Genomic DNA, 22,676 nt, shown 5'->3' with positions numbered 1-22,676 from the left:
AGGTGAGCTATTTTTCTTAGTTTCTTAAAAACCCTTCAGTAAAAAAAATTGCATCTTTCCCGGCTTCCCGCTAATCAATTATCCTACTTGGAGAGGAGGGCCCTTGGTCCTTGGAGGTGACAGCCTCACACGAGTCTCGACCGCCCATTTGCTTCAAAATAATGAGAACTGCCTGCAGGAATCGTACGGGGTGGCTGAAGAGGACCATTATTCAACTTCTAACGAGGCAAATCGGGCTTTACCGACAAAAAATACAGACTCGCACTACTATAATCGAGACGGCCAAAAAAGGTCAAATGAACATGAACCCAAACCCTAAATTAGTGCTCCTGTACTCCATTAAATCAAAATGACAGTTTTTTATCTAAAAAAGACACCGGTATGATCTAATATCAAATAATTAGAAGGGATGAGGTTTCGAATCCAAGTCGTTTAGCCCACCACCCTGTAGAGGCGTGGAGCTAGCCGGAAGACCCTTGGACGTTTCTCAGTTTTTTTACCCTAGTAAAATTGTATTGATACTGTCTTTTTTTTCCTAGTAAAATATTAATTATGCCATATATATGTGCCTTACGATCTCGCGCATAAGCTGCTTTCACTCTGTTGGAATTCTCAAGGCTGTTATTTTCAAGATAACAAATTGGACATACCATTACCAACATAACCTTAGTAAGTTTTGGAATTTTCTGAAACTACTCTCACTCAAATATCAAATCAAACACCACTTAATCTCACCTTACCTCTCCAAATTTTCATAACGATAACATTTGACATTACCAAAGTTTAGTAAGTTATCTTACGATAAAATGAATGTCTTCCGACAACAAACTAAACACACCATTAACAAATAAAACCTAGGGCCTACTCAGATTGTAGCTAAAATAAACCTAGTTAAGATGGCAATATCGCTAAAATTTTGGAAGAATTTCTTATGTATTTATCAAATTTGGCAACAAACTAAACATATATATTTTTTGACAACTTTACCAAAAATTAATATTGTTAAAAATGACATCAATCTCAACAGCCCCTTAGTACCAAATTTCGGTAATTCAAAAACTTTCCAATATCAAAAACCTACCAAAACTAGTAGTCAGACCTAAACCAAACACCACCCAACCTTTACTTATCAAAATTTGACAATACGAAAGTTCAACATTCCTAATACTACTACTAAAATTTCTTTTTTTTTTCTTTTAACAAAGTGAACACACCCTGCCATGCCAGCCAATGGGAACGCGAACAGTGGCATCGTGTAGGTAGTAGGGGATATTCCGGCCTGGCAGCCCCCTCTCGCCGACAGGTGGGCCCCCACACGACCGCGCTGCTCTCGAGTCCGAAACACACCAAAAACCGGCGCCTCCCCTCCCCGCAAGCAAGAAGCGCAGTTCCCACGCGCCCGGCTATAAATCGCATCCCCGCATTCCTAGCCTCTTCCCTTTTTCTATCCCCTCCGCCTCCACTCCCCTCTCCCCTCCTCTCAACCCCCACAGCTCGCGCCGCCGCCGCAGCTAGGGTTTCTCTCCGCCCTAGCCTACCTCGCGGAGACCTACCACCCGAAGCTTCGGGAACCCTCGCATAGCCGCCATGAGCGACGGCAAGGACTCCCTCGACCTCTCCGGCCTCGGCGCCGCCGTCCCCAACGCCAAAGGTTCGCGGCTCTTCTCGCTCTCTCTCTAGTTCGATCTCGGTTGCTCCGTTTTGTTGTTGTTGTTGGTGTGGTTGGCTTATACTGGATTTGGATTCGGTGGCTGTGATGCAGAGCTCAGCGCGGAGGACAAGGCCAACCTCGTGGAGTCGATTAAGGTGGGGGTTTCTGCGGTGGTGTTTTTGTTTTTGCTGCTTGCTGCTTCTATCGGGGTTTGGGCGGGCTTGGGAGGGGTTTTCTGATGAAACTTGTGGTGATTTCGATGTTTGCTTGCGCAGAACACGCTGCAGGGATTGGCGGCGCGGCACACGGACGTGCTCGAGAGCCTCGAGCCCAAGGTCAGGAAGCGCGTGGAGGTGCTTAGGGAGATCCAGGTATAGGAGATTTCCACTTTCCCTGCACGATACCTTTTTTATGGTCGTTTCAACCATGCTTGATGTGGCACTTTGCACGATCCTGGATGATTAATGGTTACTGATGAAGCGACTCATACTGTGATTCTTATGTCACTTGCTTAAACAGCACAGAATGGCGTGTACTAGTACGAGAAATTTCATTCCTAGTTGGGGCTAGGACTGACTTTTAGTGTAGGTTGCACGCTTGCTTATAAGTTGGATTACTCCGGTGCTCTTATTAATTGTATGGGAGATTCTGGAAAAATGCCACAAACTATGCGTGTGTGTTACTAGTAACTACTGTAGGATGACTCACGTTTCAACTTGATGTTACTGGTGATGCCAGCTCTAGATTTTTTTTGTACTTCGTTGAACTATTTTGTTTCAAACCCAAACGATGAATATTGATATTGAGTCCAAGCAGTTACAAAACAGTTTAGCTGTGGAGTTTCTTGAAAGCCTTGTTCTTTTACTTTATGTGAATTGTTTCCACCTAGCTATTGTCAGGTTATGTTACTAACTCAAATTGCTTTATCTGTGCTGTATCAACACTAATTGTGGAACTACAAAGCACAATGGTTGAATTTTGGAATATCCCTGTTGCATCTGGTGCTAAGCTGCTTCGTTTAATATCTGCCAGAGCCAACACGATGATCTAGAGGCGAAGTTCTTTGAGGAGAGAGCTGCACTTGAAGCTAAATATCAGAAGATGTATGAACCACTTTACTCCAAGGTAAACTATTTTTAATGGCCTGCTATTGCCTGTGTTATGCATTTTTGCTGTCTCACCCTGCTGTATGTTTACTCTTAACTCTTTGATCTGTTGGAAGCATGTATCACCTCACCATGGAAACAACTGCTTGAATAGCTCGCAGACCTTGACTTTTCGTTTTTGCATGGTTCATACTTCATCGCCTCACACAAGACAGATATCTCTAACATTTGCCATCCCTGTATCATATGGATGTCATGATCTGTCTGAGTTTTTTTCCATCTGTGTGTTGACAGCGTTATGAAATCGTGAATGGTGTGGTTGAGGTAGATGGTGTCACCAAAGAAGCTGCAGATGAAACCCCTGCAGAGCAGAAAGGTTCTCATATTCTTCCTTTACTAACATGTTTGTCTATTCCCAGTTGGCTTAATGCTTACTACTCCTTCCGTCCCAATATATAGCAACCTAGGGTATCCCATCCTAGGCTGCTACATATTGGGACGGAGGGAGTAGAAATCATCTTTTTTTATTTTTCAATTAAAATTTAATGCTTCCTTGCAGAGGAGAAGGGTGTACCAGAGTTCTGGCTTAATGCCATGAAGAACCATGAAATTCTGTCTGAGGAGGTGAGACTTCGCACTTTTATAAAACAAAATTCTTCTAATTTGGTCTAGCATGTCTTAAGTTTCATTTGTCTGGCTCGTATGCAGATCCAGGAGAGGGATGAGGAAGCTCTTAAGTACCTCAAGGACATCAAATGGTACAGAATTAGTGAGCCAAAGGGTTTCAAGCTTGAATTTTACTTCGATACTAATCCATTCTTCAAGAACTCGGTGCTTACCAAAACATACCACATGATTGATGAAGATGAACCAATTCTGGAGAAAGCCATTGGGTAACTAATATTTCAACTCGTGAAGTTTTACTCTTTTAGATGAATGGACAGTTTCACCAACATATCTCTGACATTCTTGTTTTCAGTACTGAAATTGAATGGTTCCCTGGGAAGTGTTTGACACAAAAGGTTCTCAAGAAGAAACCAAAGAAGGGCTCAAAGAACACTAAACCTATCACAAAAACTGAAAACTGTGAGAGCTTCTTTAACTTCTTCAGCCCACCTCAAGTTCCTGATGATGATGAGGAAATTGATGAGGATACAGTAAGTTTCATATTTTCTGTGCATGTTTTAAAGTTTAAAGCATGTATTCATGGGCATGCTTCTTATGTTTATCTCCTGAATAGGCTGAACAGTTGCAGAACCAAATGGAGCAAGATTATGACATTGGGTATGCCCTTGTGTATTCTGTTACTTGCAGTGGCTGCTTTCTGTCCAGTACACTGTACTAGTTCTAAATGTCCCTTTTTTGTTGCCAGATCTACCATCAGAGACAAGATCATTCCACATGCTGTTTCATGGTTTACTGGAGAGGCTGCTCAAGATGAGGACTTCGAAGGCATTATGGATGATGAAGATGATGACGATGAAGATGACGACGATGATGAAGATGAGGATGACGAGGGTGATGATGAAGACGACGAGGATGAAAAGGTGACGGAAAACTCATGGTTCTCATGCACTTTCTAGTTTCAACCAAACTCTTTTTCTTACTATTTTGCTTTCCTTCCTGAAACAGAAGGGCGGACGAGTTCCTGCAGGGGAAGGGCAGCAGGGAGAGCGACCTGCAGAATGCAAGCAACAGTAAGATGCTTCCTACCTGAGCGTTTCCAAAGTCCGGTCCTGGAGTGAAGAAGAATGTTTGGTTCGGCTTGATGCAATGTCTCGTCCATTTGGTTTGGAGAGCCAGTTGGGGAAGTGTTGGGATTGAGTTGGTTTAGTGGAACTGGCGGGGGATATTTTTTTCGGGACATGGTATTATATGTTTGGTAGCTTTTTCCATTGTTGTATTGGGTCGACATATCTTGTGCGAAGCTTATGGTTGAGTGATGAATATCGCCGGTTTGGTATTATCATATTGCCAATACCACTGGCATAGTGCTGAGAAATTTTGATCTAGGAGAGGCAATGTTTTTGTGCGACCAAGTTGCATCTTTGATGGCAAGGAAATTGTTCTTTTTTTTTTTTAGTTTTGCAATTCAACCGAGGCTTGAGTAAAGTAATCTCGCAAGTGCCTTGTCTGCGTGCTCATAAGCGATTTCTTGACAAGACAATTTTGTTCGACTGCCACGCAGAAATTGACCGAAATTCGCCGTGAAACTACCGTTTGAACTCTGAAGAGTGAACTTTTGAGTCACACGTGTAGGCTGGCATACAACCAATGACAATAACACAAGAAGCAAAGCTCTGCCTTCAAACCAAATGAACAAACAAGAGCTACCATCTTCAGACCATGAAGAACGCCAGTTACATCGAGCTGGGTTAGTGACCTGGAGGAATCCAGTACTACAACTCTATTACAAAATGCTCGAGCTTGCTGCTCCCTGTACCTTTGGCGGTCTAATCTCCATACTGAATCCAAAAATCTGTGGAGAACCTGAACCAAACCCTCTATACGTGTCGTAAGTCATAACCTACCCCTGTCCATAAACTTCTTAACTTCATCATACAAAACAAGTATGGCGGCAGCGCCAGTGCTCCTAAACATGTTAGAAAGTGCTCCGCGGTAGAACGACTTGATCCCCTCCACCTTGTAGATCTTCCTCCAGCAATCAAGGGTGCTGCTGTACATCTGCACATCCATCCCTGATTGCATCATCATCCTCCTTCGCACGGTATCCAGCGGGTACGAGATGAGCCCCGCCATGGAAGTGACTGCCTGTGCTGTCACCCAGCGCTGCCACAGGGGCGAGTCTAGTGGTACCATCACATCCTTGGCGGTGTCAAAGCCTCCAAAGTATAAGCCCCGGTGAACGACCATCCCTTGTAGTGATGCTGGCAATCCTCTGTAGATACCCCGGATGCCGTTTTTATTGTAGATGGTTTGAACGAAGTGGCAAATGCCTCTGAACTGGCGAGTATCGGTCCGGCCAATATCAGCTGCAAGACGGGTATGAGCAATATCAAGTGGATAAATGAGGACCAGAGTAGTACATCCAGCCGCAGCACCAGCAATGAAGTTGGTTAAAGCAATAGAAGAGAACTTGTTATCAGCTGAGGTTCCTGCATCTTTCAGTATGCTCCTGTACAGATCCTGCAAGAATATCGATCAGTGATTAGAGATACCAATTGAGATAAGCATTCATAATTAAAAGCCACTCCAACCATCATTTTCATTGTTCGTACTTCCATAATTGCTTTCTTACAAAACTCTTATTCTACAATAAGATATTTTAGATACCTCTGTTGTAAAGTAGTGCATAGTTGCTCATCGGTTATTATCTGTTATACCATTATGGTTTATCAACTTATCATACATTCGATGTCTTTCGCCACTAAGATGAGCAATTCTTGTTTCAACATAATTGAGCATCAAGGAAACATAGCTAAGTGTGAGTGGAAATCATCAAGTCAAATCGACACATCTGAAGAGATGTTAACATTAACCAAACATATGTTGCATGGGCCATAATCCACAACATAAATCTTCAAGAATAATTTGGTAAAAGTGAGTAAAGGCAAAGCAGTACCCTGCTGCAATTTAGATAAGCTCAGATGCATTCGGTACAAGTCACAGGGCAACCTGGCTTCAAATAGTATCACGAAAATCAGCAGAGGCAAAAACACGATAATTAATTGGCCATCTTCAAATAGTTATCACTGTTATGTTCTATATTGCCGTACAATGTATATTTCTCTTATAGTAGCTGGCAGTAGATGCAATCTATTTGTTTCTTGAGTTATAATATGACTATATATCAAGGGATTTGATCATGGTCATGCTATTTGACTATGGCAGGAAGTGCCTGCAACTCCTACAGTCCTACAGCTGCTTAAAAAGGTGCAACTCAAATATCCATTTAGCAATGTCGCTTTGCCATTTGTTATTTTAGAGAATGGCTGTCATCTTGCCCAAAAGCTTTTCTAAGTTTCTCATATTTGGCATCAGATCTTTTTGTACATCTTTTGTAATCAGTAACTATATATGATTATTTCATCACACATTAATAACAACATATGTTGCATCGAACACCATGACAACAATGACAGTCCTTAACGCATGAGCAAGTCCACATAATGCCTTCTTACTAATTTAGTAGTTACATCACTGTTGTTGGAATCAAATGTTCATTACGGATCAGTTCACAAGATACCACCACATAATGGCAATAACTAGCAAGATGCTAGTGTGGTACAATTGGAGTACCATTCAAATGAACCAATCATGAAATTTATATCGATGTACAGTACTGTTCCTATCTCCTAGATCCTCAATAGAGAACAAAAAGGTTTACATGCTAACTGGCATTGCTGCTATTGGAAACAATGACTAACAAGTACGACAAATGTTGTGAGAATATGTGCATCAAGATGCCATTTAGTGTTCATGAGTGCTAGTCTATAGTGCTCTTTCATAAGACTCGAGAGCACTTTATTCTTTGATTCCTTTTCTATTTCCGTCCGCAAACATTTCTCCCCCGAAAGTGAAATCCCAGCAGAATCTAATGACCTAATACAATCTCTCATCCTCAAGAATTTACACCGCACGCTGTAGAACCAGTACCAGATGCTTCCCCAAACCAAGAAGTTACCGACATCACCACAATTCCTGTGCTCATCGAATCACACACTAAAGCATACGAACCGATCAAGCAAGGAATGGAACCATGAACCCCAAATCCGCCGCACCAAAACACCCACAAGATCGCACTGGCACTGTTATCTCAAACCGAAGCAATATTGATGCGGTTGTAACGTACGAATCGATAACTCGGACAACAAGGAACAAACAAACAGTAAGAACAAAAATGGCGGGGGGGTTTCGGGGTGGGGGTGGGAACCTTGAGGGAGAAGTTGAGGGCGACGGAGGGGTAGTACCGGATGACGGCGGTGCCGTTGCCGCGCCAGAGGGAGAGCACGCCCTCGTCGCGGACGGTGCGCGCCACGCAGTCGGCGAACCCGCGGAACCTGCGCGCGCGGCCCAGCAGCGCCGCGTTGCCGTCCTGCGTCTGGAGCAGCAGCTTGGCGCGCTCGATCGGCGCCACCACCGTGTGCACGGCGCCGCCCATCGCCGCCCCGGCCACCAGATCCCGCTCGAACTCCCACACCCTCGCCGCCGCCGCCGCCCCCATCCCCACCCCATCACCACCACCGCCCCTCCTACTCCTCCGCCTCCCTAACGACTCCTCCACTCCCGCCGCTCCCGCCGCCGCCGCCGCCGCCGCCGCCTCCTCGCTCATTCGCCTCTCCTCCCTTCCCTTCTCCTCTCTCCCCTCCCCTCCCCTCTGCCGCCGCGAGGCCGTTGCGTGTGCAGCTCGCGTGCGTGCGAGTGTGCGTGAGTGTCTCGCTCGCTCGGTCGGTTTGTTGGTGTAGCTTGCTGGGCTCGAGCACCTGGCCCGACCTGACCTGACCCGAGTTGGTTGGGCTCGGCGACTCGATGATGATCGCGCCGCGGATAGGTGATGGGCTTCGCAGCATTTTTTTTCTTCTTGCGTGCGTTGCGTGTGCAGGTAGCAAGGCTGCGTGTGCGAGCTTTATCCTCCGAGAGAAAGGGAGAGGGGATCTGGGGCCCACCTGTCACTGTCAGGGTAGGCATGGCAATGACTCTTCCTTCTGGCAAGTGATGATGGATTGGATTAGGCTAGCTCAGTGTGAGTGAGGATGGCTCTGAATTGTGATTGAAGATGACAGGCAATGGATGAGTTGGATAGTTTCATTGAATGTGTTCTAGACTTCTATAGTAGTGTAGTAGTAGTTCTTCAGAACTTCAGAGCTGATGAATTGAACACACAATCAGGCCCTGTTTGGTGTTTAGCAGGAGTAGCTCAGTTCCTGTATTCTAGTAAAAAAATGAGTTCTTGGACAGAAACAAGATGTCTCAACTTGTCTAATCATCTAACTTAGTCTAGAATGTTAACAAGATGTCTCAACTTTGTAGGAGTAATGCTATTCTACCCCGAGCTCCAACTCAAAAACTTTTGGAGCTAGAGATACCCAGCTCTGATGGAACTTGAAGTCAGAACTGTGCTAAGACGTAGTCAAGGATTGCAAAGTATGACATTTAAACTTCAAGCATCAAGGATTGCAAAGGTCAAACAGTTACAACTTCGGGCGCAAGGACGACGAGAAATTGGGTTGGGACTTGATGAAGTCCAGTACAAATGCTTTCAGCTCTTTCTCATGGCCTGTGTAGCGATGATTGGCTTCTGCGATTATGTGCAGCTCATGGTTGGGGATATTTGCCGCGAACATCAGGGCGTCTTCCACCGGAACAATTTCATCCTTGGAGCCATGGATTGTGAGGACCCTGCAAATCAGAACAAAAAAAGAAATCTTTAAGGATTTCTTTTCTAGACATACTGAGATACAGGTGTGTGATAGTAGCTTTTGATTGCGACCTGCAGCATTTGCTTATGGAACGGCTTGAAAGAAGGGTATCTGTGCTCAGCCGATCTTTCAGACTTTCCTCTGTCACCTGGTACTCAAACTCCCCTGAACATAGATGAAAATAATTGTCACGACTTCATGGGGCTATGATTTCAGAGAAAGCCTGCGATGTGGATACAGGCATACAGATACAGCAACACCAAAATCAATCAACATCAAAACTGCAACCTTCAACTGATTCGGAGATTTGTGCTAACTTTGCAATAAAAAAAGAAAAGAAAAATGCCATATAACCCAAGCAGCTTCTACCTTTTCTGTTCCTGACATCTATGTATCCATCTTTCTTTATTCTCTGCATGAAATTTTTCCCCAGGCGCCCATCAATACCACGCTCTAACGCAAAGCGTCCAGAAATGTTGACAATGACAGGAATATCATGGTTCATGGAAGCATACAAAAGCACGGCATTTCCTCCTGTAGGAAGAATATCAATAAAAGCATTGAAATCAAACTGCCAAAGTAGCAGAGTGACAAACTCTCGAGTCTCAGTGATGGAAGCACATTATCAGAAAATGAATGCAGTTTTAAACCTGACTGAACATTTAAAAATGAAAGCTAATTGAATTAGAAATAGTCCTTTAGCCAACCATGTTGGTTAGTACCAATACCAGCAGATCTTCAGACATCATATTTCACAGATAATAAATTAAAGGAGATCAAGATAAGGTGATTACTTTCAAACTTTCAGTTATTTATGGTTAAATATGTTTGTGTGCATGTATGCATGCGCTTCCACACGGCAATGATTACATAAAGCAGTATGACTCCAAATATGCATATCTACCAACTTCTGGTGTCAACTAAGCATACTAATGCTGCTCGTAAGAATGTGCATGTACGTTAGCGTGTATGCATTAGGCAACAATAAATCAATACCGAAGACTGATGGATATAAATATAGTTGCACGTCAGAGCAGCTTGCTAACCTTTGCTGTGCCCAACAAGACCAATTATATTATATTCCTGTTCTGTGAAGTATGATACAACAGAGTGCAAGTCATCTGCCTCTCTTCGGTAGTTTCCATACTGGAACTGACCCTCACTTTCCCTGGAAAAAACAGGGAACACCTTTAACTATGAGTAAACATTGGAAGACAGATTTAATGTGTGGGCAAGCTGGCATCTAGTAAGAACAGTACTCTAGGAACATTATGTTATTGATAAAACAAATTTTAATGGGAGAATTGTGGTAGCTGCTACTCACTGACATAGCACAGACTACTGAGAATAGAAAGTTCCTCTCTATAACTCAGAAACATTTTCACTTGCGTTTACAAATGTCTTACCCATTTCCAGCAAAATCAAACCGAAAAGCACTAACACCTTCCCTTGTTAGTGCATAAGCAAGGTCAACCAAGATGCTATCATCCTGCAAGTTACCATGTTTTAGAAGTGTGAGACTAGTATTAGAGAGACTAAAGTATAGATCTCCACTGAAAATATAATATTTTCTTGTTAGATTGATTTCTACTATGAGCATGGCAATTTTGCAGATGCATGTCCTTGTTATTATACGTTTCCGTCTGTCTCTCATTTAACTACAAAACAATTAGAAGGATCTGTATCGTAAGTCCCATTTAGCGTGTAGGGTGTTGGCGTGTTGCATTTTCAAACAAACGATGATAAAAACAGCAGCATCTCATCCACATCCACAACCAAAGATGAAGCGTGCAAGAAATTCAAGATAATTTATCACCTAAGCTAAATATCTTAATAAAGGAAAAAATAGGAACTATGAGGTTTCAAAAGGATTATATATCAAATTTATCTTAGCATAAAATTCCAATATAAATGTAACTTGGAACTCTGTGTGTGTGTGTGTGTGTGTGTCTATATATATATCCCTAATCTTAATGAGATTGCACGGCCTGTCCCTTGGCTGTCCCGGAAAGGTAAAGACTGTTAGTATGTTATGCAGATAAACTCTATACCTAAAGTAATTAAAAGTAAAAAATCCTTGGATGCTACAGATCAACTTGCCTTTGTAGCTCGGAATCCATGGCAAAGGATCACAAGATTCTTTGAACATGCTTGATGCAGTAGACCAACAAGATTTTCCCCATGCTTGTTTGAAATTGTAACTCTTTGTTCCCGAACTACTGTAAGTCATATATATTCATCATGGTACAAACACACACAAGAATAAGAAATAACATTGACGAAGATAATATTCCATCAAGACAACAAATTATGCAAGTCGAGGCAAGTTAACACAGGTGAGTTTTCGCCGAGCAATGCACGTGAGCTTTCTTATATTGTTAGTGGATGATAGCAAATGATTGCCCTAAGCTACCGAGAGTGCAACAGAAATACATGGTATTTGAAGATAACAAACTTAGAAGCATACATGCATGCTTGGCAATCTTAATTTTTGAAGAGCTGCAAGGCATTATATATTTTCAATCCATTATCTAAAAAAAGTATATAATGCTTTGCAGCTCTTCAGAAAATGATTTAACCAAATAAACATCACACACATGACTGAATTTATCAAGTTGGACCTAGCTCAGATGCTGATCTGACTAAACACAATCTTCCATCTCAGTTCTTTTGAAGAGAAGCATTAGGGGAAAAGCCCGCGGTGCAAAATAATCCAAAATTCCATTAAATCAGGTGAATGACTAAAGTGTAAAGCCACCCCATTAATGTTTAGATGGAAGGGGAGACAGCAAAATCCTAACCCCCCCAAAACTCGAATTAATCATATGAACTATGCGATTTTAATTAACCGTGCAGAATTCTGAATTCCCAATCTGATTCATCACAAGTTACAAGCTAATTGGGGAATCGCACTCATCACCTAAAAATTTGGGAGGCAACACGGTAGGGATCCAACCACCAGCAAGTCAGCAAGACAGGAACCCTACTCGCGGAACGCGCACGCGCGAGATAGAAAGGGGAGCACAGCATAATACCTGAGGACTCCGGCGATTTCTCCGGCGACATGAAAGGCGACAAACGGTGGGGAAGACCGGAAGAGTGTGCTGTGTGCGAGACGCACGCCTCGTGGGCGAGCTGGTCTGCAGCGTAAGGTGGGCCATGTTTGGGCCTAAGTGGGCCTTGAGTTGAGTTGGGCCTATCAGCCCAATACAGTTTGCCTAGGCGGCTAGGCGTTGACGTCTCCCAAGTGCCACACCCGCCGCCACGTCACTCCACGCCGCACCCACCCACTGCCCGTTCCGTTCCGGCGACGCGCGCGGCGGCGGCCGCCGTCGTCGTCGGCGCCGGCGGTGGCCCGCACACGCACGCGCGGCGAACTCCTCCCCCGTGCTGCTTGCCGTAAGCCCCCCGCGCCCCGACAATCGGTGGGGGGTCGCGCCGCGCGCGGTTCCCTTTCACCCGCTCGGTCCAAACCCAACCACCGAGCAGCAGAATTCGTTAGTTCGTCGCCATCTCGAAGGCATCCAGCTCACGGCATCTCACGCTGTCTTCATCATCATCAGCCTGAGAGCTGAAAGAATTTGGGCGTAGCTCGCAAGGCACGCTTCGCGGGGAGAAGAATCCAGCAGCTGCAGGTGAAGTCAGTGGAGCGAGGTGGGCGTGAACGCGTGAGCCACCGGAGTCGAGGAATGGGGCCGTCCAGAAGCTTCCAGAACCTTCTTCTCCTCCTCCTCCCCCTCGCGCTGGCCCTGTGCTCCGCCGCGGTACGTACCCCCGTCGCTTGCCTCCTCCTCCCTCTCCGTCTCGTCTCGCTGCGTTTCGGTTCCGATGGGCTGAGCTGGTGTTGTTGAATGTTTGATCCTCTTCGTCGCCTTCGGGGGCGTTCCGCTAGGCCAGCGGGGAGGCTTCGAGAAGGTTCTGGGTCGAGAACGACACCTTCTGGAAGGATGGCGCCCCGTTCCAGATCGTCGGCGGCGACGTTCACTACTTCCGCATTGTCCCTGAGGTGAGGTTTTCCCGACCAAATGTGCAATCTTGACGTGATACTTCATTGCTCGCTCTACTGGAGGGGTGCAGCTGAGTGTAGGATTTGGTAATGTTGTCATCGAACAATTTATCTCAGTTCAGTTGAGGCTTGGGAGTTGGGATTAATTTAGAACATTTTGGGGTTCTATATCTAGGTAAACGACTTGTGGATGATTGTATTGTTGTTTGTATCTAATCCGCATATACATTGGATATTTGGATGACCTTGAGCTTGCAGATGGAACTCATAGATTGACAAAATTGTGATTCTGTAATGTTTTGGGTTAACGAATTTGATATATTCATAAAAGAACAGTATTTGCATATTTATTTGATTGAGGTATACATCACATATCATGGCCCATTAGTTTATGCCAGCATATTCTTCTAATTATCCTTATTGTGAACTTACTTCTACATTGCATTTTGTGCTGCAGTACTGGAAAGATCGCCTTTTAAGGGCAAAGGCGCTGGGCTTGAACACAATTCAGACATATGTTCCTTGGAATCTGCATGAGCCAAAACCGCTGAGCTGGGAATTCAAGGGTTTCACAGATATTGAATCATATTTAAGACTTGCTCATGAATTAGATATGCTGGTCATGCTTCGTGTAGGTCCATATATTTGTGGAGGTATTTCCATGTTCTGATTGAAATTTTACTTTCTTATGTGATTATCAGGACCACTCTTTTCTCAATATCTGTACTGCCAAGTAGAACAAACAAAGCTATTATAATCAAATAAGATTTATAAACTTCACAGTGATAATTTGAAAATCCAGCAAAGTCGCCACTTCATCTCGCATGATATGCAGAAGATAATCTTTATGGCAGAAGTAAAAAGGGACTAACATAGTAATTATGTTCAGGGAAAATCAGGGAAAAGCTTCAGTATGATCTATTCTCATGTCGCTCAGTTGCCACAGCACACTCAGCATTCCTAAAGTTGTTGAAGAACAGATACTGTTTTTTCACTTATGCTACTTTCTATTGGCTTATAAATGTCATGTTAGTGCAGGTTCAATGTGGTTTGAAAGTTAAGATTTGATTGGGTTGTGATAGTACATGTGCTTTGCTTGAGCTTTATGCACTTAGGGTCTATGATTTCTGTAATCTGTTAATGCAGAATGGGACTTGGGGGGATTTCCACCTTGGTTACTGACCATAGAACCAACCATCGAACTGCGTTCTTCAGATTCAACCTATCTTTCCTTGGTATGCTTATCAAAATATCATCAAGAATGGGGTATTATGTGATACTTCAATTCTTGCTTTGAAATATTTCGGGAGAATTTTTTTGGCCAATCTTACCTAGTTTCCAGGTGGACAGATGGTGGGGAGTACTACTCCCAAAAATCGCACCACTATTATACAGCAATGGAGGTCCTATCATCATGGTGCAGGCAAGTCAATTGTGTTTCCTTTTTCTTTTTTCACTACTGCCTATTCATTTGCCTTTCTTGTATATGCACCAAACCACATCCTGTATGCATGAAAAAATAAATCTAACCTTATAGCTGATCTGACAGATTGAAAATGAATTTGGTTCATTTGGAGATGACAAGAATTATCTTCATTACCTTGTTGAAGTTGCCAGAAGATATCTTGGGAATGACATTATGCTGTATACAGTTTCTCAACTATAATTTTCACAATGCAAATATGTGCAATTTTATTTTAGTATTGGCTGCTATGCCTGTTTTATAACTGGCTTTACAGATTCTATATGTAGTCATTGCCGTTTATCACCACAAATTGCATACTTAGGGTAGGAAACAGTAGAAGGTTTGGTACAACAACAACGATATTGCCATACAGGCATTGGTATTGTTATGTGAAGGTTGCATGCATGACTAAGTTTAACTGCATCTATGACATGCCTTATTGGCGCAGTGCCATTATGAAATATTGAAAATATTCATCCAAGTATCACTGTTAAATTGTTGACAGAATCATCCATATGATGTCATGCGATTAAAGTTAATTTTCTGTTCTTTTAATTTAAATGATGGTTCAGAGCGAAGCTTACGTGCAGATATCAACATCAATACACTTCTTTTTATGTCAACAGTGATATTCAAATTCAATGTTGTGATTATGAATTCTCCAGTTCCCCTAAATAATCTTTCAGGTATACAACTGATGGTGGTGCCATTGGAAATCTAAAGAATGGAACAATTCTTCAGGATGATGTTTTCGCTGGTATAATAAAATAAAAAACTTGTGCGATGTGTAATGTTAGTTGCTTCCAGTTTTGTTTATGGCTAGAAATCACAGTTTTGTTTTGTTCCCCAAATACAGTTCAAAGTGAGCATTCTAGGGTGTTAGATGAGTTACTAACTATTTTTTGGTTTATTTACTTATAAATAACATAGAAGGTTTTTGAGTCTGGAAGTAATTTGATCTTCCTAATATCATTATCGTGAAATAGCTGTAGTATGCCTTTGGCTTTCCTCAGTAATTATGTTTAGCAAATAACTATATGGTTCAAATGCAGCTGTTGATTTTGATACTGGTTCCAATCCATGGCCAATATTTCAACTACAGAAGGAATACAACTTGCCAGGAAAATCAGCTCCTTTAAGCTCGTGAGTGGGCTATCATCATGTTCAATACCCTATTTATCACATAGTCTTTTCTTGGATGTAGCTTTTACTGGTGATGTTAACTCTTGCATTCCAGAGAATTTTACACTGGATGGCTAACACACTGGGGGGAAAGAATTGCAACAACTGATGCTAGCAGTACAGCTAAAGCTCTTAAAAGAATTTTGTGCCGCAACGGTTCTGCTGTACTTTATGTCTGTCTCTGGAGCCTATTTGTTAGTTCATTTCGTTTGCCTCTCTATTAAATCTGTTTCTTACTGAGATATCCTTGCAGATGGCTCATGGTGGGACTAATTTTGGGTTTTACAATGGTGCAAATACTGGTCAAAATGAATCTGACTACAAGGCAGACCTCACTTCATATGACTATGTAAGTAGTTCTGCAAGAGTCCAGGTAGTTCCTTTCATTCCTTGAACCAATTTTGCAAGTCCACTTATATTTATGTGATGTCCTTTACTAGGATGCACCAATTAGGGAGTATGGGGACGTGCATAATGCAAAATACAAAGGTATGCTGTATTATATTTGTTCTTGTATTATATTTTAAATCATTTTTTGTTTGGTTTTGTGTTTCTCATTACATCTAGTGGTATCAAGCAGCACTAAGAAGAGTTATACATGAATGCACTGGCATTCCTCTTCTCCAACTTCCTTCCAAAATTGAAAGAGCTAGTTATGGGCTTGTAGAAGTACAGAAGGTCGCTTCTTTGTTTGATGTCATTCATAACATCAGTGATGCTCTGAAAGTGGCTTTTTCAGAGCAGCCTCTATCCATGGAACTGATGGGCCAGGTAAGAACCAATGCAAGTTGTTTTCCCCTTCTCCTGTACTGAAGTTATCAAATAGGTTTATGTATATCCATGATGATGTTTTTTTTATTACAGATGTTTGGTTTTCTACTGTACACATCAGAATATCAAGAAAAACATTCATCCAGCATCCTATCAATTCCAAAGGTTTTCAACTCATCCTTCGTTCCGTGGGTATGACATTCAAAATCATCATTTGAGATGTAAAATTGTAAATTATGGTGTAGGTACATGACAGAGCTCAAGTGTTTGTGTCCTGCTCACACGGTGATGTCAGAAAACCGAGATATGTTGGCATAGTTGAAAGATGGTCGAGTAAAACACTACAAATACCAAGCTTAAGCTGCTCATCTAATGTCAGCTTATATATCCTGGTAATATTATCGCATATTTTTCTTGGAAGTATGAAACATGAATTTTCTATGCTTCCATAGTATGGTTCATTGTTACTCAGCTCAGTTTTACCGAATTGTTATTTCATAGTCCTACTATGATTCATAAATTCTCGAGACTCAGACTACTGCTGCAGTCTATACTAGAGGGCAGTGAAAGTTTTTTGACGCGAACAGTGAAAGTTAGATGTAGCTTGTGATGTGCAAGCATAGGCGTCGCGTGACACTTAAGGATTGCCTGAAATTGAGTTCAGACTTCAAGCTTTCTGTACAAATTGATGACTGGGAAGACATGGCATGCTTCTGTAACTTTTTTGCTTGCACAAGTGGATGGCTGGTAATTGTTCCATAACTTTTTTGGAGATCTGCCATTGTGCAAGTGTTACCCTAGCAAAGAAAAATATCTAACTACTGTTACTTAGTATGCACAAAAGAAGCACTCTATTAGAGTACTGTATTAATTAAATACTCCCTGTAGGGACAAGTATTTGCAAACAACTTTTGTGGTAAAAAAATGACAAGTAAACTAGAACGGAGGGAGTACTATCTTAGAAGCGTTCTAACAAATAAACTAATTTACATACATTAACGTCCTGTGCCTTACAAACACATATTTGCACTCTGACCACAGGTAGAAAACATGGGTCGAGTAAATTATGGACCATATATTTTTGACCAGAAGGTAAGTCCATCACAACATCTGTACATTTCAGCATCAACATGGGCCACGGTTATAAGTTTGTGCTGATTGGTAACCGGTTTCTGTTAACAGGGCATACTATCTTCTGTTGAAATAGATGGCATTATTCTCCGTCACTGGAAAATGCATCCGGTTTCACTTAATGCGGTGGGCAACCTTTCAAAACTTCAACTAATCATGCAGATGACTGATGCTGAAGCTAGCAAAGTATCCATTTATGGTGATTCAGAAAATAAGTTGCAGGATGTATCGCTCTATCTAAATGGTAAACTTATGTATATGTTGATTACTATGCAAGCATAGAAATAACCAAGCTAAGGCTGTAAGGCATAACTAATTCCCATGAAGTCATGATTATGGTGAACATCCGGTCATAATTAGCTCCCATACAGCCATGCTCATGTCCAGTTCTTTTCTTTGAGGCATGACTCATGATGTGCCATCATGTGATGTTGTTATAAGAGGCAGTTCAACTCTAGGATATTATTTCCGATGTTACTATGAGGTGATATAAGTTGCTTAGATAATGTCAAACTAATTAATGCAAAAAAAAACTTCTGCACCTTGCTTTGTCTACAAGTTGTGTATAGAGCAAGGAAATGAACAAAGATTGGCCTTTAATACTATGTTTGTTTTTAAGGCAAGACAAGTTACTCGAATATTTGAGTTTATTTTGTACCAATCAACAAAATTCGAACTGAGATTCCCACAAAAGAAAATATGCATCTTTCTTGGATTTTTTTTTTCAGTATTTTCTTAGTTATACATGAATATTGAACTGGTTTTGCATTCACATTTAGACGTCATGTCTAATTGCTGCATCACTATCTATATCTTCTGCATTTACAGAAGGGATTTCAGAGGAACCGGCATTCTATGAAGGCCATTTTCATATTGACTCTGAATCTGAGAAAAAGGACACATTCATATCATTTCGAGGTTGGAATAAAGGAGTCGCTTTTGTGAACAACTTCAACATTGGAAGGTTCTGGCCGGTAAAATACTGACACTTCATACTCAGTTTTTTTTTAAAAAAAATAATACAGTATAGGTTTTGCTCACATGAGATGAAAATTAACTGATGTTTTAGGCCATTGGACCACAATGCGCTCTGTATGTTCCTGCGCCGATCCTCAAACCTGGAGATAATGTCATTGTATGTGATCTATCTATTCTTGCATGAAGGGACCCTTTTCTTTTTTTGCCATTACTACCTTACAGTATATCGGATTGTTGAGAGATAGTTCCCTTCCACTGAGCTCAGAATTTACATGCATGTAATCTATGTAACCTGATCTGTTTATTGCTTAAAATCTCGGTACATATTTCTCTAAAAAAAGAGAGTAAAAGTAACTTCTCAAATGTTTTTGAATTGTGGTAAGCATAGTTCCTTTTGTAAGGGTGAGCATTCACTGTTGTTTAGCAGGTGAAAACGCGACTAACTTACGTTCAATTTGTTTTGACAGGTGATCTTTGAACTGCATAGTCCAAACCCTGAGCTCACCATCAAGTTAGTGAAGGATCCAGATTTCACATGCGGCCAGTGAAGTTGGAGCATAGATTATTCCCATTCGGTATGATTTGTATAGGTTTCTGTGGCATTGTCGCCCAATTCCGGTGAAGGAACATTTCCTTCTCTTCCGCTGTGATTCCACAAAAATGACGGAATTCTACAGTGCATACTATTCACTTAGGTATATGCAGTGCAGGATTAGAAATGTGGTACCAACAAAATAAAAGGGATGGCACATGATGACATGAACAGCAGATACTGTACCAAGTATCAAATCATGTATAAATCAACATTCAGATCTTGTTAGTTCTGCATTTGAGCTAAGAACCTCAATGTTCCCATTCTTAGTTACTCCACATGAAGCCTTGCACATAGCAAATGAATTCAAGCAAGGGAAAGTAGTCTGCCAGTGTTTGCAGAACCAAATTTGACTGCACGCAAAGGACACCCCTATCTACATCCAGGAAAAAAAGACGTGATCTGGTCACAGAAAATCAAAGCACAACCATGGTCATGCACATGTCCACACTGAAATTATCAGTTGCCACACAAGGATGTGCTAACATCTTGCAGTTTCAAACTAAATTCAGTAGCGCAGATCATCACTATGATACGAGCATCATGTTGGCAACTAGAAATCATAAAGAGACAGGACAATCTACAGGCGTCAACGATATACAGATGAACGGATCTGTAATATTGCAGAGTTGAAATGCACATTGAAACTTCAGCACAACTTAAATGAATCTTGAATGAAAAATGCAAATTGAACAGAACAAAGTGCAGCTGAATGCACTGAATCATAATGAAGTATGGCACTGAACCAACAGCAATAACTTCAGAAGTTCAGAGTGCATACAAACTAAAATTCAGTAGTGCAGAATGCAGCTCATCAGCAATATAATATGAGCAATTGAGCATCATGTTGGCAACTACTCCTCTAATCACAAAGAAACAGGACAATCTGCAGGTGTCAACGATATACGGATCTGTAATGGAGTATTCCAGAGTCGAGATGCACATTGAAACATCATTACAACTTAAAAGAATCTTGAACTGAATGCAAATTGAACAGAACAAAGTGTAGCTGTATTCACTGAATCCTGCACTAAACGAATCCTGTTCATCACCAGCTTACTGCTTACTACACCACAAACAAATGCAGGCCGTTCTATCGACTAATCAGCAAACAGTTTCAACATGCGAACACCATTCGAACTCATCAAAAAGAAACAAACAACACAACTGTAGATCAAGGGCATGAGACTAATTAACTTGACCTGTTGAGCAACGTTTCCGATCGAAAACCTGTCGTCGATCTCAACTCAAGGGAGAAGCCAAACCGGAGGTGAGTAGATCGACGGGCCTCGCGACGGGAAGCAGCGATCGACCCGGGAATCAGCTGGTGCTCCCGACCATTTGCCGTTGTCGCTGCAGCGGTACGGCAGCTTGTTTGCACCTTCACCGAAAGCCATGGCCGCCTCGGCGAAGCTCCGGTCATCCAGGAAGTAGACGCCCTCCATGCCCGCGGGGTAGCTGTCACCCGCCTCGTAGGATCTGGAGCAGCCTCGTCCGACGAACAGCATCCGGCCTTCGAGCTTGTCCAGCTCGCTCCAGTAGTACTGAAACCCGCCATTGTTGAGCGGCTCGTCTTCTTCGCCATTGTTGAACTTCTTCATCTGGAACACCCGGAACGCCGACGTCGGCAAGTGCTGACGCCCACTGGAATACCTGACGACCATGAGCAGCTTCTTGCGAGACTCCACGAGGTAGCGAGCAAGGACCGTCTCGTCGCCGTTGTCGCCGCCGCGCGGCTGGAAGTACATGTAAACCGGGACCAGATGCACGGCTTCTTCTTGGAACTCCGGGGGTTCTTCACACACGATGATGTGCTCCAATCGGATGAGGAAATGGAAGGCTCCATCGTGGTGTATGAGGTCCACCGGTACTGCTTCAATCATCGGCTGGTTCGGCACCTGCTCCCAGTACGGCGGCAAGACCACCTGATCGCCCATGCGCCACAACGCGATCTGCCGCACGGCGCGGCCGGGGGAGTGAGCGAAATCGATGATTCCGGCGACGATGCATCCTTCCTCGGTTGGCTTGCACGAGAGGGTGGCGGCGACGATGCTGATCTGATGGTCCCGTTTCACCACTCCCAGTACCGGCGGGTACACCATGTCGGGGAAGTGGGTCACGTTGGGGAGGACGAGGAGCCGGAAGGGGTTGTGCCTGAGGAGAAGGTGGCGCTGAGCTTGGCCTTGGCCGCCGATGGCGAGGAAGAGCCATCCGCCGTCGTACGAGCCGAAGTAGCGCGCGCGTTGCACCGCGCCGGGCGGGATGAAGAAGCGGTGGGAGCGGCAGCCGCTGAGGACACAGGAGAAGGTAGGCGGCCCGTCGGCTCTCGGGAGGAGGAGCCACGGGAGCGGCGGAGACGGCGCCGGTGGCTCGAGCTTCGCGAGCGCCACGCGCCAGGAGTGGCAGGCGCGGCCCATGTTGCGGCGATCGATCCCGCACGGGATGCGGCGGACGATCTCGAGCAGGACGTCGTCGTTCGCCGCCGCCCATCGCCGCGGAGGCTGATCAGCCATTGATTATCGGAGACGGGAGCGAGGGGATCGTGGTGGAGAGGTTTAGGGTTTCTTCGGGTCGTGGAGGCTAGGGGATTCTGCGGCGAATGGGGGACGAGACGGGGAGACGACGACGACTCGACGAGGAAGACGACGCTTTAAATGCTGGGAAACTAACGTTGGTTTGATTCGATTTTGCTTCTGGAAGCCGCGGAGATCCGGGAGCGATAGATGGCTTGTCTTGCAAGACTCCTGCGACTTGCGTTGCGAGAAGACGAAGCGCGCGGCTGCTTGCCGTGGAAGTCTGCTTCGCAACCTAAGCCCAACTTTGCGGCCCAATTCGTAGAAGGGCCTGAATTATCCGGCCCATCTATGTAAAGGAAAAAGTTCAACTATAGGTTGAGATTCATTTTCATCCCCTAACTGCAAAATCGGGTATACAACGTCCTTCAACTATTAAAACGTGTAAATCATGTCCCTAAAGCTGAGTTCGGAATGGAAAACGGTGTTACCCATTAACACATTATTAATTAAGTATTTGCAAAAAAACTTAAAAGATGAATTAATATGATTTTTTAAAGCAGCATTCCTATATAAAACTTTTACGGAAAAAACATACCGTTTTAAAAAGCGTGTGCGTGAAAAAGGAGAGATATGAGTTAGGAAAGAAAGGAGAAGAACATAACCTAAGTGTTTTAGAACAACAGTTTTATCCTACGTGGCGTTTTGACTTAATTTTTGTTCCACGTGGCATCTACATAACGCTTTACATGTCATTACGTCGACTTATACATGTCTTTCCTTATGTGTTAATTCTATGTTACACTTAAACCCTTGTATCAATTCTATGTATGTACTGTAGCACTACATTGTCAAATCATGACGCGATTAGGCTTAAAAGATTCGTCTTGCAATTTACACG

General features: G+C 43.1%; 5 protein-coding genes across 10 annotated transcripts; 2 read left to right on the top strand and 3 right to left on the bottom strand.

Annotated features, from left to right (window-relative positions):
- The first annotated feature begins 1,377 nt into the window (after positions 1-1,377).
- NAP1;2 (nucleosome assembly protein 1-2) lies at positions 1,378-4,837 on the top strand. The gene is made up of 11 exons (NM_001420843.1): positions 1,378-1,651; positions 1,763-1,806; positions 1,927-2,022; positions 2,684-2,776; positions 3,052-3,133; positions 3,317-3,381; positions 3,466-3,650; positions 3,737-3,914; positions 3,998-4,041; positions 4,130-4,304; positions 4,390-4,837. Exons 1-11 carry the CDS (start codon positions 1,588-1,590, stop codon positions 4,456-4,458), a joined length of 1,095 nt encoding a protein of 364 aa, NP_001407772.1. The 5' UTR covers positions 1,378-1,587; the 3' UTR covers positions 4,459-4,837.
- Positions 4,838-4,852: 15 nt separating this feature from the next.
- Positions 4,853-8,310, bottom strand: LOC9270318 (probable ADP,ATP carrier protein At5g56450). Its single transcript, NM_001420842.1, has 2 exons — positions 7,652-8,310; positions 4,853-5,904 (listed from the first exon to the last, which is right to left on the bottom strand). The coding sequence occupies exons 1-2, from the start codon at positions 8,048-8,050 to the stop codon at positions 5,278-5,280; spliced, it is 1,026 nt and encodes a 341-aa protein (NP_001407771.1). The 5' UTR covers positions 8,051-8,310; the 3' UTR covers positions 4,853-5,277.
- A 310-nt stretch (positions 8,311-8,620) lies between these two features.
- LOC4339458 (putative uncharacterized protein YDL057W) lies at positions 8,621-12,258 on the bottom strand. 4 transcript variants are annotated; one of them, XM_015783725.3, is made up of 7 exons: positions 12,173-12,258; positions 11,238-11,356; positions 10,544-10,626; positions 10,184-10,305; positions 9,507-9,671; positions 9,209-9,302; positions 8,621-9,117 (listed from the first exon to the last, which is right to left on the bottom strand). In XM_015783725.3, the coding sequence occupies exons 1-7, from the start codon at positions 12,201-12,203 to the stop codon at positions 8,910-8,912; spliced, it is 822 nt and encodes a 273-aa protein (XP_015639211.1). In that variant the 5' UTR covers positions 12,204-12,258; the 3' UTR covers positions 8,621-8,909. The 4 variants fall into 4 exon arrangements, with proteins under 4 accessions (XP_015639211.1, XP_015639212.1, XP_025881417.1 ...); XM_015783726.3 differs by having other exon boundaries at positions 11,238-11,353; XM_026025632.2 differs by lacking the exon at positions 9,507-9,671.
- A 137-nt stretch (positions 12,259-12,395) lies between these two features.
- On the top strand, positions 12,396-19,526 carry LOC4339457 (beta-galactosidase 8-like). Of its 3 annotated transcripts, none has more exons than XM_015783722.3 (19): positions 12,396-12,901; positions 13,035-13,143; positions 13,601-13,796; positions 14,290-14,378; positions 14,486-14,566; positions 14,693-14,787; positions 15,295-15,365; positions 15,661-15,751; positions 15,846-15,963; positions 16,044-16,139; positions 16,231-16,279; positions 16,371-16,561; positions 16,655-16,726; positions 16,807-16,953; positions 17,603-17,653; positions 17,744-17,936; positions 18,521-18,666; positions 18,762-18,827; positions 19,138-19,511. In XM_015783722.3, the coding sequence occupies exons 3-19, from the start codon at positions 13,757-13,759 to the stop codon at positions 19,216-19,218; spliced, it is 1,677 nt and encodes a 558-aa protein (XP_015639208.1). In that variant the 5' UTR covers positions 12,396-12,901; positions 13,035-13,143; positions 13,601-13,756; the 3' UTR covers positions 19,219-19,511. The 3 variants fall into 3 exon arrangements, with proteins under 3 accessions (XP_015639208.1, XP_015639207.1, NP_001407691.1); NM_001420762.1 differs by having other exon boundaries at positions 12,403-12,901; positions 13,030-13,143; positions 19,138-19,526; XM_015783721.2 differs by lacking the exon at positions 14,693-14,787 and having other exon boundaries at positions 13,030-13,143; positions 14,290-14,409; positions 14,494-14,566.
- A 663-nt stretch (positions 19,527-20,189) lies between these two features.
- Positions 20,190-21,880, bottom strand: LOC9270344 (uncharacterized). The gene has a single exon (XM_015783632.3). The coding sequence runs from the start codon at positions 21,773-21,775 to the stop codon at positions 20,510-20,512; it is 1,266 nt and encodes a 421-aa protein (XP_015639118.1). The 5' UTR covers positions 21,776-21,880; the 3' UTR covers positions 20,190-20,509.
- Positions 21,881-22,676: the final 796 nt, after the last annotated feature.

Source organism: Oryza sativa, chromosome 5 (genome assembly GCF_034140825.1).
Source record: "Oryza sativa Japonica Group chromosome 5, ASM3414082v1".
In the NCBI taxonomy this organism is placed as follows: Eukaryota; Viridiplantae; Streptophyta; class Magnoliopsida; order Poales; family Poaceae; genus Oryza; species Oryza sativa.
Note: the sequence above shows the minus strand (reverse complement) of the source record. Positions and strands in the feature narration are given on the sequence as shown.